This window comes from Macaca nemestrina, chromosome 16, assembly GCF_043159975.1.
Source record: "Macaca nemestrina isolate mMacNem1 chromosome 16, mMacNem.hap1, whole genome shotgun sequence".
Classification (NCBI taxonomy): Eukaryota; Metazoa; Chordata; class Mammalia; order Primates; family Cercopithecidae; genus Macaca; species Macaca nemestrina.
This window is the reverse complement of record NC_092140.1, coordinates 103,954,455-103,970,364: the sequence shown is the minus strand read 5'-3', so window position 1 is coordinate 103,970,364 and position 15,910 is coordinate 103,954,455. Positions and strand designations below refer to the sequence as shown.

The window sequence follows — 15,910 nt, the reverse complement described above, 5'->3', positions numbered from 1 at the left end:
TCTGGTTTAGATAATAAAAAATCATGGTTATTAGCACATATACCTTTATTAACCCACAGTTAAAAAATTTAAATTTCTCTTTCCCTAACTATGCTGGTTTACTAAATCACTACTGTATTTACTCATAAGACGTACACACAACACATGTACACGGTTTGCTTTATGATGAATATGGAAAAGCGTAAGGACAAGAAGCACACCTTCTGGCGTACTCATTCTGGTTTGTAACAGAAGCTTGTTCTGGATCCATCCCCACAAGGCGAGTTGGAAAACTGCAACCATCACCCAAGCTGCATAATGAAAAATAGTAATAATTTAAATAATGTTAAATTAAATCAAAATGGTCAAATTTAACACCCATTTTTCAGAGACATGGCATAAATTATCGTAACTTGTCATATAAGGAAGTAATTCCTAAGATTTCTAACTTAGGTGTTATTACCTTGACATGGTTTGGCTGTGTCCTCACCCATATCTCATCTTGAATTGTAGCTCCCATAATTCCCATGTGTCAGGGGAGGGACCCAGTGGGAGGTAACTGAATCGTGGGGGTGGGTTTTTCCTGTGCTGTTCTTGTGAAAATGGGTAAGTCTCACGAGATCTGATGGTTTTATAAACGGGAGTTCCCCTGGCACATACTCTTGTGTCTGCCACCATATAAAATGTGACTTTGCTTCTCCTTGCCTTCCACTATGATTGTGAGGCCTCCCCAGCCATATGTGAGTCAACTAAACGTCTTTCCTTTAGAATTACCCAGTGTCCGGTATGTCTTCACTAGCAGTGTGAGAACAGACTAATACCTCCATTGCAGACACAAGCCCTTTTCTCTTACAATTTACATACATTGAGAAACAATGTCTTCTGTGCCTATTAAGATTCTGATGCCTAGTATAGCACCCCAAGCATAGGTATTCAAGTATTTGAGTAACTGACCTGCTTATCATAATCATTTATGAGATCATTCAGGCTCAAACTGAAATTCATGATGTAAGTTCCACATATTTATTTATTCAACAATATTCATTAAACAAATATTTACTGAATGCCTATGATGTTCTAGGTACTATTTTAAGTACTACGGATATAGGAAATAGTGAACAAAAGAGAAGAAACTTTCTGCCTTCAAGAAGCTTACGTTCTAAAAAGAGCACACTTATGCCTTATTTTCATATTATCTAAACACATCAAAATTGTATACTACAGAGACTTTTACTTCTCGCCAAGAGATGGAATAACTGGTAAACTGTACATAGTCAGAAACTGAACAGTACAAAATTATTTTTTTAGAAAATAGGCAGCAGAGAACTGTGGTCTCAGAAAAAAAGAAAACAAAACCAAGCAAGGCACAGCTTTCTGCCAGGACCGTGGCACTACAGGGGGTGGGAAACCAGGGCCCTGGCACTACGGGGGTGGGAAACCAGGGCCCTAGCACTACGGGGGTGGGAAACCAGGGCCCTGGCACTACAGGGGGTGGGAAACCAGGGCCCTGGCACTACGGGGGTGGGAAACCAGGGCCCTGGCACTACGGGGGTGGGAAACCAGGCCCCTGGCACTACGGGGGTGGGAAACCAGGGCCCTGGCACTATGGGGGTGGGAAACAAGCAGAACAAGGTAGTTTCACTGAATTGAGATGACAGAGGTGGGAGTTTTGAGGCTGAGGTGGGCCGGGTGCGGCGGGTCACATCTGTAATCCCAGCACTTTGGGAGGCTGAGGCAGGCGGATCACTTGAGGTCAGGAGTTCAAGACCATCCTGGCCAACATGGTGAAATGCCATCTCTACTAAAAACACAAAAACTAGCTGGGTGTGGTGGCATGTGCCTGTAATCCCAGCTACTAGTGAGGCTGAGGCACGAGAATTACTAGAACCCGGGAGGCGGAGGTTGCAGTGAGTCAAGATTGCAGCACTGTACTCCAGCCTGGGCACTCAGCCTGTCTCACTTTGAGAGAGAGTGAGACTCTGTCTAAAAAAAAGAGGGGCTGAGGTGGCTTAAATCTATGGGACAGAGTTGAGAGAGAGCAAGATATGCAGAGAAATGGTTACAGAAATCTGCACTGTGGTGTACCTGAGTCTTCTGATAAATACTAAGCTGCACTTGTGAATCCAGGAAAAGAACAACTGGGAATAATGAACGATGAATAATTCACAGCACTGGGAAGCATTCACATTTGCCCAGCTTGACTGGGGCGATCTCACTGAACACATGGATTTGGTAAAAACTCCACATTTATTGGAGTGCTAAACTAGCCCTAGAGAAAGTACTACTCTGGACTCAACGTAATAAAGCTGAAAACAAGCCTCAGGCCAAGCGCAGTAGTAACGCCTCTAATCCTAGCCCTTCAGGAGGCCAATCTAGACAGGCAGCAAAGTAGCATTCAAAATGTCCACCACCCAATCAAAAATTACCGGACATGAAAAGTAGCACAGATGTGATCTATAGCTAAGAAAAAAGTTAATAGAAAAAGATCAGAAACTTAGCAATTTCAGTGAAAATTAGCAAACAAGACTTTTTAAAAATGATTATCAATGTACCTGTGAATTAAAAGGAAAAATAGATATAATGAAAAGATAAATGTAAGATATTAAAAAAACCAAACTGAACTTCTAGAGCTGAAAAATACATCTGGGCCAGGCGCGGTGGTTCATGCCTATAAACCAGCACTTTGGGAGGATGAGGTGGGTGGATTGCTTGAGGTCAGGAGTTTGAGACCAGACCAATCTGGCCAACATGGTGAAACCCTGTCTCTACTAAAAATACAAAACTTAGCCAGGTGTGGTGGCACGCACCTGTAATCCCAGCTTCTTTGGAGGCTGAGGCAGGAGAATTGCTTGAACCCAGGGGACACAGGTTGCAGTGAGCCTAGATCACGCCACTGCACTCCAGCCTGGGTGACAGAGCAAGACTCCGTCTCTAAATAAATAAATAAATAAATAAATAAATAAATAAATAAATAAATATTTTAAAAATCTTACATGAAAGATTCATTGGAAAAGCTTACCAGCAGGCTAGACATTATAGAAGAGATCAGTGAACTTATGGATATTAGCAGTAGAAATTAACCAAAATGAAGCAAACGGAGAAAAGAAGATGGCAGAGAAGGACAAAATAGCAATGACCTGTGGGTCACTATCAAGCAATTTAACATATGTATACATGAGAGTACCAGAAAAGCTGGTCAGGGAGGAGGTGAAAAGAGGGGAATAGGCAGAAAAAAATAAAGACATAATTGATGAAAATTATTCAAATCTGATGAAAACTATAAACTTACAGATCCAAGAAGCCTAATGAACCCCAAGGAGGATAAACACCAAGGAACTCATCAAACTGCTTAAAACCAATGACAAGGATAAAATCTTTTTTTCTCTGTCATCCAGGTTGGAATACAGTGGTGCAATCTTGTCTCAATGCAAGCTCTGCCTCCCGGGTTCACGCCATTCTCCTTCCTCAGCCTCCCAAGTAGCTGGGACTACAGGCACCTGCCACTATGCCCGGCTAATTTTTTGTATTTTTAGTAGAGACAGGGTTTCATCCTATTAGCCAGGAAGGTCTCGATCTCCTGACCTTGTGATCGGCCCGCCTCAGCCTCCCAAAGTGCTGGGATTACAGGCATGAGCCACCGCGCCCAGCTGATATGGATAAAATCTTAAAAGTAGCTACAGGAGGGGAAAGGATAGTAATTTACAAACAATGAAATAAAGAAATTAAAGTCAGGCTGACTTTTCATTAGAAACAATGCAGACCGGAAGATAATGGAACATCTTTAAAGGAAAGAAAACTAAAAATAACAAAATCCTATCGACTTATAATTCGCTGTTTACAGAAAATAACTTCAAAATTTCTGTTTAGAGAAAATAATTTCAAAACAAGTAATCTGTGTTCCAACCAATGGGAGGGGGAAAATCTTGAATACATGAGAATGGATAAAGTATACAAAAGAGATCAATGAACTTGAAGATATAGCAATAGGATCTATACAAAATGAAACACAGAAAACAGACAAAAAATGAACAGTGCACCAGTGAGCTGTGGGAGGACTGTGAGTGACTGATGACACGTGTAATTGGAGTCCCCACAGTAATAGGGGAAGGAGATGACAAAAGAAATAATGGTTAACAATATTTTCCAAATTTGATTAAAGCTCTAAAACCAGAGATCCAAAAAGTTCAACTAAACCCAAGCACAAGAAACTAGAAAACTAGATCAATATATCATAATCAAATTGCATGAAGTAGTGATAGTCTTAAAAGTAGCCACAGAAAAAAACATTATATATAGACTAACAAAAATAAGAGTTATCACAATTTCTCATTATAAAAATGCAACCCAGAAACATAACATCTAGCAACATCTAAAATTTTTTGTTTTGTTTTGTTTTTGAGACAGAGTCTTGCTCTGTTGCCCAGGCTGCAATGTGGTGGTACCATCTCAGCTCACTGCAACCTCTGTCTCCCAGGTTCAAGCGATTCTTGTGCCTCAGCCTCCCAAGTAGCTGGGACTACAGGTGTATGCCACCATACCCAGCTAATTTTTGTATTTTTAGTAGAGACCAGGTTGCCATGTTGGCCAGGCTGGTCTTGAACTCCTGGCCCCAAGTGATTCACCTGCCTCAGCCTCCCAAAGTGCTGGCATTACAGGCATGACCCACTGTGCCTGGCCAACATATAGAATTTTATACCAAGCAAAAATGTCTTTAAAAAATGAAAGCAAATAAGTCATTTTCAGACCAAAAAAAGGCAATTCAGTTAATCTAGGGGAAAAAACCCGTAACTCTTACAAATATGTCACTCAATCTTCAAATATTTTTTCCTTCTTTATGATGACTTTGATACAGAGCTGGCCTAAAATGGATGGAAATGGGAAAGAAATGGAAACTATCAATCATCTCAAGAATACACTCTCATTTACATTTGGGGTAAAATTGCAATACGTCGTTGGTCTTCTCTGATTTAGGACACAACAGAATACGTAATTCATTTCTGTGATAGGATCTTTGAAGTTGTGGCTAATAACCATACATTTTTATAATTCTTTATTTCAAACAACTTATTTGCATTTTGAAGAAAAAAATCTTATTTTCTTAGCAAATCATCTTTTTCTTCTACTTTCCATTCAAATATATAAACTCTCCTTAACCTTATCTAATTAAAAAATGAAAAATAAAATATTTTATGTATAAAAAAATGAGTTTTCAAAGTCTATAAGAATATCATTATATATTATATTCTCTAAATCTGAAGACATTTAACCAGAAAAAGACTGCCTCAGATGCCATAATCCCTGAGACCCACATTTTATAAATTACCTTGAAAATATTGGAAGTAGCCAATACTTCTTTTCATCACCAAAGACTTGCCTCCAATTTTTACTGTATCCAAGAGAGAAACCATTTCCATCAGGCCCGTATGAAAACGTGGGTGCGCGGAATGATTCTGTTAAATATACATACATATATAAACTAATTAATCTGTGTAAAAATTATAGAAGGGATGGAAAGTACCAATTTTCTTGCTTATATCTTTGACATCAAAAATTATAAATATAATTTAAAATAAATGATACATTGGTTGCAATTAAAAGATAAATTTCTGAAACTTCTTTTGGGAAAAAATAACATTTAATATTTCATCAACCTTATAAAGTAACATGTCAAAATAATTATCAAATACTACTTAAAATCTAGTGTTGTGTGCTCCACTATCTCTTGGCTTCAACTTCACTCATTATTTATGAATTTCCTACTATGTTCCTGATAGCTTTGTACCAGATATTTGGGATTCAAAGATAAATTAGATAAAATTCCTATTGAAGAACCTAGAGTCTAGCAAAATTACAGTGTAGTAAGTGCTAACATAGCCATGTTGTACTGGGAGCACAAAGGTGAAGGAAGCTAATTTTGTCTCGATGGGGGGCATATATGTGCTTTGGGGGTGCTTGTAGGGAAAGGTGAGCAAGCTGAGGGTGACCAGACCATTATTTCAAGCTTGGTTGTTAAGTGATGTAGAGTGAGGTCTGGAGAAAGATACAGGCTTCACAAAAAATGTTTAATTTAAAAATAGAATGCACTTCAGTGTGTTTTATAAGCTAAGGATAAGAACCCAGGGCATTGGGAGGGATTGCTGATATAAACAAGTAAACTAAAAACTGAAGAAGGAATCCTAGAAGAGATGGGAAGGAGTCTAGAAAAGTTGTAAAGATTCACCTTGAATACCAGAAAAGACATCTTTCTTCCTCAGAAGCTAGAGACAGGTGAGAGTGATAGGTGTGAAAGAAGAAATGTTTGTATGAGGCTATAAAGATGTGAAGATGAGAGTTTACTTGTGACTCCTTCTAATTTTTCTACTAGGGACTCATAAAATAGGTAAGGAGAGTGGGAGAATTATGAAAATCTGGAATAACCGTCTTGGGTAGTAGGTGAGACCTGACCAGAAACATGTGACATTACTGCCTAACAGAGCTAAGGCCCTCAATGAGGCCTAACATCTTAAATCTGTAGCTATAGCAAACCTTACGGAGGAAGACATCCTTCGACAGCTTTCAACAGCCCCACTGTGCACAGGGATGAAGAGGATGGCTGGGTAACCAGAGCCATGAATTAGCAAAGGAATAATGGGAGAAAGTCTAGGCACCAAAGATGTAAGGAGCTGTTTTTGTCAAGAGCTGTTGAAGTCATTTATCATAGGATCTAGAATGGACATGGGTGAGAAATAAAACCAGAAGGGAAAGAAAAACTTAGGAGAAAACTGTTGGAGAATAGAAGACTCAGGAAGTATATTAGAATATAATAAACAGAGAATAACATATTCAAGTTTAAAATTTCATTTTCAGAGGCTCTTCAGTTCTAAGCAATAAAAAAGCTCAGAATCAAAGGGACTAGCTTGCCTGTTTGCGATAATGAAATTAGCTTAAATGCAGGAACTCACTAAATGAGGGTAAACGATCTCAAGGTGGGTAGGTGACGGTTATGAAGAAGATAGAGGTGATGCAGCAGAATAAGACACCCTCAAAAGATCCAAGAACAAACATCTGAATGTAGTAGTGGAGAACTAGCTAAAGACCAGGGCTGTGGGAGATGAAGCTGTAAAAAAGTGGTGTGTTAAGCAATGTTTTTTCAAAGTGTGGGTTAAAACACCTTAACAGACCACAAAATCAACTGAGTGACTTGCAACCCGCATTTCCTTTTAAGAAACTAGAGAAGAAAATATCAGAATACACTGCATATAGTAGAGATTAAACAGGTTTTGTGAAACTTTTGCTTATTTTATTTATATAATTTTATAAATATTTGTGCAAGTTCTAAGTCACGATACGAAATGCTACATTTCTTACTGTGGCCACTGGCAAAAAAAAAAAGTTTGAAAAAGATTGTTTAAGACAACAGCAGGTTCCCTAGAAATGCCAGTCTCTCACATACCTACAGGGGCTGGGCAGGAAACAGAAAAGGCACGACTGGCAAGACAGTGTCCACACCCTATCTAAATCCATGCCCTATCTTGCGCAGTCCACCCCTGCTTAGCTCCATTTCACTGATACCGAGTGGGAAAATGGGCCTACTACCACTAGATTCATCAGTTTTGACCAGAAGAAATCTGGTCTTCTTTGTGAAAATCTGGTCTTCTTTGTGAAATCGCTCACATAGATCTTATTGGTTGGGGAGAACTTAAGGGCTGCACTTTGCCTGTAGGCTGCCTTTCTGTCATTTTCAATTAAAGGTAAAGAGATAGCAGAATATTCTACAAAGATGACCAAAAAAAATTAGTTAATAGGGATAAGAAATTTTGTTTACATGGAAAAGGGATGAAGGCATGATGGAACTGGAAGAGAAGGAACAAATCCTCACACTGGAAGCCCACCATAACTTACAAGACAGCTCAGTAACACAACATTAAAATGATCCAATACTAAAGCATCTACATGTCTCACTCCAAATCCCTTATTCTTTCTATAATTAAAAACTGTTTCCCTCCAACTTACCTGGCAGATATATGGCTCTAATCTAGCAGGTGGATTTTAACTTTTTACAAAACATTACCATAAAAATCCTTATTCTGTGTCTTGGTATATTAGCAGATACATGAATATTTCAATTATAGCATAGCAGGGCTTCTAATGTCAACAGTTCAGTGAGCAATGCCACCACTGTTGTTTAGGGAATGTTTGTCCAATTACTTGAATACCTTACTTTTCCCCCTATATGTTCATTTTTTAAAATGATCAAACAAAAAGAGAAATAAATGCTAATACTAGTGATACAATACATATACTGACAACTGACACAAAGATGGAAATAATGAGGTATGTCAAAAGCACTACTCCTTAGCTTCAGTCATGGAACATATGCCAGTTAAATGTGTTTAACTGTGGGGGAAAAGTAAAGAATATATATGGGCTGGGCAGGGTGACTTGCATCTGTAATCCTAGCATTCTGGGAGGCTTAAGTGGGAGGACCACTCGAGCCCAGGAGTTTGAGACCAACCTGGGCAACATAGCAAGACCCCATCTCCATAGAAATAAATAAATTAGCCGGGTGTGGTAGCACACACCTGTAGACCCAGCGACTTGGGAGGCTGAGGTGGGAACACTGCTTAAGTCCAGGAGGTCAAGGTTGCAGTGAGCTGTGATGGTACGACTGCACTCTAGCCAGGGCAACAGAGTGAGACTCTGTCTCAAAAAAAAAAGAATATACGTGAAATACACTGTTATGTTTTAGCTAAAAGATAAGCGTAATTGAGGATGTGAGGGTTTTCTTGTTTGAGAACAAACTTCCTTAAAGCACGTAAATCTACTGTCTATCTCTCATAGATTAATTTTTTTTGAGACAGGGTCTTACTCTCATTGCCCAGGCTGGAATGCAACGATGCAATTTTGCCTGACTGCAGCTAGTTTTTTTTGTATTATTAGTAGAGACAGGGTTTCTCCACGTCACCCAGGCTGGTCTCGAACTCCTGGACTCAAGCAATCCACCCACCTTGGCCTCCCAAAGTGCTGGGATTACGGGTATGAGCCACTGTGCCCGATCTCTCACAGATTAATTTTTGAAATGACACTGTATAAACGCAGGAAAGTTTTTATTTATTAAAATTTATAAAATAGTTCTCCACATAACACGTTACTGAAAATATGTTAAAAAGTCAATCTCATTTCCTCAACCTTCTCCAAAATAATGAACTTTATTATAAAACCATTGTTCCCATCCAGTCAAAATTAATTTTACTACAGAATTATTTTATTATTTTTACTTTTTAGAGACTGGGTCTCCCTATGTTGTCTCGGCTGTCCTCCAGGGCTCAGGGGCTTCTCCCGCCTCTGTCTCCTGAGTAGCTGGGATTATTAGGCACATGCCACCAATTCCGGATTCAGAATTGTCTTACACTTCTCTATCATCTGACCCTGTCCTTCTCTAGATTTCATATTTATTTATGGTCATTGTCCTAAGCAATTATAATTTATTTTAACCTACTTACCTATTGTTGTCCTATTTTTTCCAACTAGCCAGCAGTGGTAGCTGAAAAGTGAGAGGACGCTGATGAAGAACATTGCAGACACAAAGAAAAGAAAAAGTACGTGGAATTTTGCACGTGTATCTGTCAGTTCATTCTGAGGAGGAAAAAAAGAAGTTAATTTTGAGGAGAGTCAACCTCCAAAATATAATTTATAAGTTAGTTCTGCCTAAAGATCGTTGAATATGTCAAAATACTTGCCATATTTGAAAAATAATAAATTACTTAATATATCCCAATGCAACAACTGCAAAAGCAAAGAATTGGTATTATCAAAAAGCAACCTGCCTATCTAGGAGTTCAGGAAGAGTTATTTAAAATACTGTTCTTAAATTTTTTTTAACTTTAGCTTGGCATGGTGGTGTGTACCTGTAATCCCAGTTACTGGGGAGACTGAGACAGGAGGATCACCTGAGCCTAGGAGTTCTAGGCCATCCTGGGCAACACAGTGAGACCCCGTCTCATTTAAAAAAAAAAAAAAAAAGCAATGCTTTCAGTAATAAAGTGAAAAGATCAACTCTTATAGCAACACGTTTTCTTTTGTACTTTATGTATATATTCAAGCTTTCTCCAACATCCAACACATATAAGCTCCCCATATCTATACTAAAATATTTGACTATTTTATTTAGATTTGCTGCTAACTAAAAACTAATTGTGAAATATTTTTGAACTTCTCTAATCTCTATTTTCAGACCACCCATGCCTTCAGCTGCTTCAATTCCTACTTTTTTCATCTGTATGTCTATAGAGCCTTTGTGCATAGTTAGCCATTTTGATAAATAAATTTACCACAAGGTATTAATGAACGAAAACAGCTTCTCTGGTATCCCTTCTTATGGCTAATTACATTTTAACAGATGCAAACTAGAGCCTAGAAGAAATTCATATCTTTAATAGGAGGAGGAGGCCTTTAAATGTTAGCTCTTAAAATAAACCATATAGGCAAAGCACCTACTCCACCAGAACACAAAGCACCTACTCCACCAGCACACAAAGCACCTACTCCACCAGAACACAAAGCACCTACTCCACCAGCACACAAAGCACCTACTCCACCAGCACACAAAGCACCTACTCCACCAGCACACAAAGCACCTACTCCACCAGCACACAAAGCACCTACTCCACCAGCACACAAAGCTGTTCTGTTCTGCTGGATTTTAAAAGTATTACAGACTAAAAGGAGGCTATTAGCATTAGGTTATTTTGACATTGATCTTTTTCTCTTTTCTTCCAGAGTAACCAACATATGTTTCAAACGTTTCAAACATATCAAGTGAGTCTTCCATCTGACCGTCTTGTGAAGTGAATTTTTGTTAAACATATTCACTATAAATGTCACAAAAGATATCATGAGAATGTCATGGTAATGATGTAGTTTACCTTTGGACAACTCTCTGTAGATTTCCTGTGGCAAAGCTTGTGCAAATAGAGACAATACATTAAGAAACCAACTTTTATGCAAAATTATCCTAAACACTAGTTTTATAAATCCTGTCGAAGGAACACTAAGATGTTGCTTTCTAATGGCTGTCTACAACATTTTCTCAAGAAATACAAAAGAGAAAATAGACAAGAACATGGAGCTCTTCGAGCACATTTCCTTTTTCTTAAAAAAAAAAAAAAAAGACACAAGGTCTTGGCTGGGCGCAGAGGCTCACAACTGTAATCCCAGTACTTTGGGAGGCCGAGGTGGGCAGACCACCTGAGGTCAAGAGCCTGGCCAACATAGTGAAACCCCGTCTCCACTAAAAACGCAAAAATTAGCCGGGCATAGTGGTCATAGTGGTGCACGCCTGTAATCCCAGCTACTTGGGAGGCTACGGCAGGAGAATCACTTAACCCTGGAGGTGGAGGTTGCAGTGAGCTGAGATCGCACTGCTGCACTCCAGCCTGGGTGACACAGCCAGTCACAGAAAAAAAAAAAAAAAGATACAAAGTCTCACTAAGGCACCAGAGCTAGGGCTAGTCTTGAACTCCTGGCCTTAAGTGATCCTCCCGCCTTGGCCTCCCAAAGGGCTGGACTACAGGCATGAGTCACCTGTGCTGCGCCTACAGACACGTTTCAAGTATCCTTTAAATATACACTTTTCCAGTGAGGTTTTAAAACAAAGATTTGTGTCTGGGGAAGAATAAAATAAAATGTTTTTAGCCAATATTGAAAACAAACTAACTTCTGACTAGTAGTTTCCAAAAACTAGATCTGATGACTTCATACCACCTTCACTGCTTCCACCTTATTCCGGCCGGGATGCTGCAACAGCCTCTACCAGGTGAGCCTGTGTATTGGCACGCGTCCTATCCCATCCTTCTCAGCTCAGCAGTCAGAGTGAGCCTCGCACAAGTCAGATCATGTCCCCACCGGGCTGCTAGTAAAAGCCACAGTCATTTCAACACTCTCCAAGGCCCTCTGTCATTTTGGCCCCCTCTTGGTCCATTCCTTTCCGTCTCCTTTCTGCTCATTCTACCCCAGCCACAGTAGCCTTCTTGTGTTACTGAAACATGGCAAGGACACGTACCATGTTCTCTGGGCCTGAATGCTCTTATCTCAGATATCCATCAATTCCCTTCTAAATGAGGCCTCCCCTCACTGTGCTATTCAATACTGCCATCTGCCCTATCACGCCACCGCCCAATACTTACATCTCTCACCCTGCTCATTGTTTATTACTTGTCCCCCTCCTTCTCAAAAGCAGCTCTGCAAGGACAGAACTCTGCCCATTTTTTCAGAGATATACTACAAGTCTCTAGAGTACTACCTGCCATATAGTAGGTACTAAATACATATTTCCTGAATGAATGAAGAAAAAGGTAGATTTATGTTTACTAGTATTTTTTTACACAGAATCCAAAAAAGTTATTCGTTCTTTAATAAATCATTGCATACAAACATTGCTGAATTTTCTGATACAGAAATGTGAAATTAAGTAATTTAGGTTTCATGTATCTGGCACTGAATCTGTTTAAATAAGGGGTATGGTTAGTATGTTGTGAACTGAACAAAGGTGCCCAGCTGAGGGGGAAATCAAAAGCCAAAATTCATGAGGCTGACACCATACAGGCAGGCGTGTTCTCTTCTAATACGTGCAAAGGCATTGTAAGTGCTAGCATCCCCTGGTTTTAAGTACCCAAACTTTAAACATCTAATGATGTTTAAATCCTTCTAAAATGTAGTAGGTATCTCCTAGAAATAGAATTGTGCTTGATGACTCAGGGCTTTAATTATATTCTTCCCAACTATGAGTAGCAAGTTATAGTGGAAAGTAGCTGGATACTGGAATAGCCAGATTTTAGTTTAAATTCTTCTTTTTTTTTTTTTTTTTTCTTTTTTTGTTCTTTTGAGACTCAGTCTCCATCTGTCGCCCAGGCTGGAGTGCAGTGGCGCAATCTCAGCTCACTGCAAGCTCCGCCTCCCGGGTTTACGCCATTCTCCTGCCTCAGCCTCCAGAGTAACTGGGACCACAGGCGCCTGCCACCATGCCTGGCTAATTTTTTATATTTTTAGTAGAGACGGGGCTTCACCGTGTTAGCCAGGATGGTACTCGGTCTCCTGACCTCATAATCCGCCCACCTCGGCCTCCCAAAGTGCTAGGTTTACCGGCGTGAGCCACCGCGCCCGGCCTAAATTACTCCTATGTTATTAAGTATGTGACCTTAGGTAGTTGCATAATTTCTCCAATTTGTTTCCAACTCTGAAAACTGAAATAATAATGGCACCCTTCTATATCAACCATATTTTCTTCTTTTCTTTTCTTTTGAGACAGAGTCTTGCTCTGTTGCCAGGCTGGAGTGCAGTGGCGTGATCTGTGATCTTGGCTCACTGCAACCTCCACCTCCTTGCTTCAAGCAATTCTCCTGCCTCAGCCTCCCGACTAGCTGGGACTACAGGTACATGCCACCATGCCCGGCTCATTTCATATTTTTAGTAGTGATGGGGTTTCACCATTGTTGGCCAGGATGGTCTCAATCTCCTGACGTCAAGATCCGCCCACTTTGGCCTCCCAAAGTGCTGGGATTACAGGCATAAGCCACCACACCCAACCCTATTTTCTTATTTTCTATATTCCTGATGCTCTGGCATCTGGGGCCTCACTAACTGGGGAGAAACTGCCCCTCCCCGGGCTAGCCAGCTCTTAAGAGACAGCAAACCACTCACCCAGGAGCACATCTTTCATACACAAACTAAACATTCCAGATCCCACACTGAGAACCACCTCTTCTGCCTTTTATACTCCAGAAGGCAGCAGTCCTCTGCCTTCATTGTCCCAGAACCAGGTATAAGACAACTAGAGATAGCCCCGACACCTGAGTCCTCTGCAATTCCTGGAGCCAGCCAATCCAAAGTCTGCTTACCCTGCCTTCCCCACAGGAACCACAATAAAGGCTCTGGATCCCACATGGTGCTTCCTATCCTGGGGCCCCTTTCTCTTGGCACTGTAACAAACTATCTTTTCAGTGGCAATTGCCTCCTGATCTATTGGCCTCACCATACCTGAATAATAACAAAACCTACATTATAAAACACCTTCACAAGCTTTTTAGAAAGAGTAGATGTAAAAGTACTTTTTAACCACAAAAATCCCTCCTCCACAATCAGAGATTTAAAGGTAAAAACAAAAACAACAAAAGTGCCAGAGGAAAAAATAAGACAATATCTGTATAAATTTATATGGAATAGACAACAGACAGGTATCATATATAAAAAGAACTGCTTTAAAAATGTAAAACTTTGATGTGACAAAAACAAAAGAAAGCAGGAATATAAGACATAAACAGAAAACGTGGGCCAGGCGTGGTGGCTCACACCTATTATCCCAGTACCTTAGGAGGCCAAGGTGGGTAGATCACCTGAGGTCAGGAGTTCAAGACCAACCTGGCCAACATGGCGAAACCCTGTCTCTATTAAAAACACAAAAATTAGTCGGGCATAGTGGTCCCGGCTACTCAGGAGGTAAAGGCAGCAAAATCGCTTGAATCAGGGAGGTGAAGGTTGCAGTGAGCTGAGATTGTGCCACTGAACTCCAGCCTGGGTGACAGAGTGAGACTCTGCCTAAAAAAAAAAAAAAAAAAAACCCAGAAAATGTGGAAAAAGCATTTGCAGCCCATGACAGAAAAAGAATTATCTTTTAGGAGTGTCTCACATATTCTGGATAGGAGTCCTTTGTGAGATTATATGCATTGTAAATATCTTCTCCCAGTCAGTAGCTTGCTTTTTCACTCCAAAAGTCACCTTTTTATAAAAAGTTCTTTATTTTAATGAAGCCCAATTTATTGATCTTTTATGGTGATTGCTATGTTCAACGTAAGAAATCCTCATTTGGGCTGGGCACGGTGGCTCGTGCCTGTAATCCCAGCATTTTGGGAGACCGAGGCGGACAGATCACCTGAGGTCAGGAGTTCAAGACTAGCCTGGCCAACATGGTAAAACTCTGTCTCTGCTGGAGAATCACTTGAACCCAGGAAGCAGAGGTTGCAGCGAGCCGAGACTGTGCCATCACACTCTAGCCTGGGTGACAAGAGCAAAACTCCATCTCAAAAAAAAAAAAAAAAAAAAAGAAATCCTCATCTAACTCAAGGTCAAGAATAAAGATTAGTGGCTAGGCTCAGTGGGTTTCACACCTGTAATCCCAGCACTCTGGGAGGTTGAGGTGGGAGGACTGTTTGAGGTCAGGACTTATAGACCAGCCTGGGCCACATGGTGAAACCCCGTCTCTACAAAAAATACAAAAATTAGCCAGGCATGATGGTGCCTGCCCATGGTCCCAGCTACTCGGGGGCTTGAGGCAGGAGGATTGCTTGAGCCTGGGAGATTGAAACTGCAGTGAGCCATGATTGCACCACTGCACTCCAGCCTGGGAGACAGAGTGGGACCCTACCTCAAAAAACAAAACGACAACAAAAAAGATGAGTATCTTTAACATAAGACAAACTCCTTCATGTGTAAATATAAAAACCTACTAGAAATGGGCAGAGAACACAATAGAAATTTCACAAAAAAGACATGTCAGTGACTAGCAAGCGTATCCTCTTAAGAAAAGGCAAAAAAAAAATTTTTTTCTCTGCTCATAAATTGGCAGGGATTGTACTTAAGAAAGGAGAGAATAAAGACAGGAAACTAGGAGATGGAGGGTCTAAACCATGCCTGTGATATTAGGAATAGGAATGATTTGAGGCACAGAGTTGGAAAGAACAAAATAAACATCTACTGACTGCTTTCCATGTATTTACACTCTTTATTTAAATCTTTATATAAATCCTGTAAGTTATTACCTCCATTTTAAAAATGAAAGAACAAAGAGTCTAAAGTTTAAGTATCTTGATTCTGGCTATTCACTCAGCAAATATTTACTGAACAACTACTGGGTGATGAAGAAACATAAATAAACAAAAGAAATAAATACTTGTGCTCC

General features: G+C 40.1%; 1 protein-coding gene across 12 annotated transcripts in view; it reads right to left on the bottom strand.

The window, feature by feature from the left end:
• The window catches only part of LOC105490273 (zinc finger DHHC-type palmitoyltransferase 20), a 90,531-nt gene that overhangs the window by 9,698 nt on the left and 64,923 nt on the right, over nucleotides 1-15,910 (bottom strand). For all 12 annotated transcript variants that reach the window (XR_011614992.1, XR_011614993.1, XR_011614994.1 and 9 more), the window contains 3 exons: nucleotides 9,462-9,594; nucleotides 5,303-5,429; nucleotides 201-290 (listed from right to left, as the gene is read on the bottom strand). Coding sequence is in view for 9 of the 12 variants with exons in the window: in XM_071081566.1 (XP_070937667.1) it covers nucleotides 201-290; nucleotides 5,303-5,429; nucleotides 9,462-9,594 (350 nt within the window). In the remaining 3 variants the exon portion in view is untranslated. The remainder of the gene's footprint in view (nucleotides 1-200; nucleotides 291-5,302; nucleotides 5,430-9,461; nucleotides 9,595-15,910) is intronic.